Source organism: Gossypium raimondii, chromosome 4 (assembly GCF_025698545.1).
Source record: "Gossypium raimondii isolate GPD5lz chromosome 4, ASM2569854v1, whole genome shotgun sequence".
In the NCBI taxonomy this organism is placed as follows: Eukaryota; Viridiplantae; Streptophyta; class Magnoliopsida; order Malvales; family Malvaceae; genus Gossypium; species Gossypium raimondii.
This window is the reverse complement of record NC_068568.1, coordinates 20,577,218-20,579,530: the sequence shown is the minus strand read 5'-3', so window position 1 is coordinate 20,579,530 and position 2,313 is coordinate 20,577,218. Positions and strand designations below refer to the sequence as shown.

At 40.0% G+C, this 2,313-nt stretch overlaps 1 protein-coding gene across 1 annotated transcript; it reads right to left on the bottom strand.

Moving 5' to 3' along the window:
• Window positions 1-801: 801 nt before the first annotated feature.
• LOC128040452 (uncharacterized) lies at window positions 802-1,599 on the bottom strand. Its single transcript, XM_052629201.1, has one exon. The coding sequence runs from the start codon at window positions 1,597-1,599 to the stop codon at window positions 802-804; it is 798 nt and encodes a 265-aa protein (XP_052485161.1).
• Between the last annotated feature and the right edge of the window lie 714 nt (window positions 1,600-2,313).

Genomic DNA, 2,313 nt, shown 5'->3' with positions numbered 1-2,313 from the left:
TTCACAAAGGAATTCCTATCATTTTTAGGCTAAAAACAACAAGAATGTTCTGAACATTACTTAAATAAGCTCTAAAGACTACAGAGATTTCTTCTGCAATCCAATTATTTTGAACACTCCCAAATTTATAAGAGCGGACATCTAACAAGGTCCCTTTTCAATTTTGTCTTTGTATATAACATTGATGTGAACACTTCCTAACACCTCTTCATATATTGCATTCACCCCATTATCAATCATGATTGGGTAGCGGATTTTCTGTATTAGATGAGTCATCCAACTTGACAATACCCATGTTGATAAATTTTTCAACTAGCTTTTTGAAGGTAGTGCAATTCTATATTGAGTGCCCCGTAATTCCCGCATGGTAATCATATTGTGCGTTCGCATCATACCACTTGGGATACGGAGGTTGTGGAGGTTTAAGTAGGAAGGGGCAACAACATGTGCATTGAACAACCTTTGATACAGCTCCTTATACGACATCAGTATTTGTGTGAATTGGAGCTTCTCAGTACCTTGTTTCACTCCAAGTTCTTGTCTCAATGAACCTTGTTGACTAGCGACCATCTTTCTTGGCTGATTCACTATAATTGGCTTGCTGTACGTATTTATGCTATTCACCTCATTTTCCTTTGAGGCTAGCCTTCTGTTATTTCCTCCAACATCAATCTTTCCGCTCCTTATGGCGCTTTCAATCATTTCACCATTCATGACTATGTCATAAAAGCTTTTTGTAGCACGTCCTAACATATGTGTGATGAACGGGGCTTTCAATGTATTTATAAAGAGCATTGTCATTTATCTTTCCAAAAGCGTTGGCTGAACTTGGACGGTGACCTCCTTCCACCTCTGTGCATACTGCCTAAAGCTCTCGTTTGGCTTCTTTTCCATATTCTGAAGGGTGATTCTGTCAGGTACCATGTCTGTTACATGACTGTACTGCTTCATGAATGCTTGTGCTAAATCCCTCCATGAACCAATCATGCTACGGCTCAGTTGATTGTACCATTTAGATGCTGCCCCTATGAGGCTATCTTGGAAACAGTGTATCAATAGCTGGTCATTGCTAACATATCCAGCCATTCCCCTGCAGAACATAGTGATATGAGCTTCTGGGCAAATTGTCCCATTGTACTTCTCGAATTCTGGCAACTTAAACTTGTGAGGGAGTACCAAATCTGGAACTAAGCTCAGCTCTTTAGCGTCAATCCCGCGATAGCTTTCAGTGACTTCCATCGCCTTGAATTTCTCTTCGAGCCATTTGCACCTTTCCTCTAACTGCTTTGGCAATTCATTCTTTATTTTCTCCTTCCCATCTGTCTCATCGAAGTCAGGGATAGTAGGATTAACAAGGTTGGCTCTAGGATTAGAGCCTGATCCAGCCTGAAGATTCATTAGCGTCGCAGCGTCATCCTGAAATTGCTGAGGCTTAATGGTAACAGAGGATCTACGCGGGTATTCAGCTTGAGCTCGCACATGTAGAGGAGTAAAGCTTGGAGGATAGAATGGTTCATCCTCATTACCCTCTTCGACATCAGCCATGGGACCCTTTCCCTTATCACCTCCTCCAGTCAACAATTGGGTTAGCTTTGCCATCATATTATTTTGGGATTCCATTATTTTATCTATCATTTTTTGTTGAATCTTCTCAAGCTGCTCATTCATTTGTTGTTGAAGCTGATCTTGCATTTCTTTTTGGAACTGTTCTAGCCTTTGATCCATGTCTTTAGTCTTTGATCGAGTACCGTAGCAGTGTTTGGCAAGTTGGTTAGTTTCCAGATTAACTGAGGAATGATTTTAATCGATTAGGCTCTTTTAGTGGACTTTAATGTTTATGATGTAATGCAATGCGAATGCATGCAATGAATGCATAAAGAGATGTTGTTTCTGATTCAATTCCATTTACAAAACTTTACTAGAAAACAAATCTCTTTACATAAAATGGATATTTATACGGCCTTGCCCTCATAGGCGGAGATATTCGATCCTCTTCTTCATTCGAGCGTTAAGATAAATCTCACGAACTCTTCAGAAAAACGTCTCTTCTATCTCCTTTTTACTCGATCCAGGCCATAACTTGTTGCTCACTCATCCTCGTAATGCTCGTTGGCTTCTCTTTAAGAAGGTTTAGCAGCTCTCGAATAATCTTTGCCATCTTGAATCCTTGGGCAATGGAGCCATAGTCGTGTAGTCCTCCATTAAATTATCATCCTTCTCTTATTATGTGTTCTTGGACCATATTCGGACAACCATATTGTCATCCACTTTATCAAGAAACCCATTTTCTTATGACAAGCTCTCTATTTAGCA

Bases quoted from the DNA above. Each gene is read 5' to 3' on its own strand.
- LOC128040452 (XM_052629201.1), bottom strand. From the start codon at position 1,599: ATGGCAAAGCTAACCCAATTGTTGACTGGAGGAGGTGATAAGGGAAAG.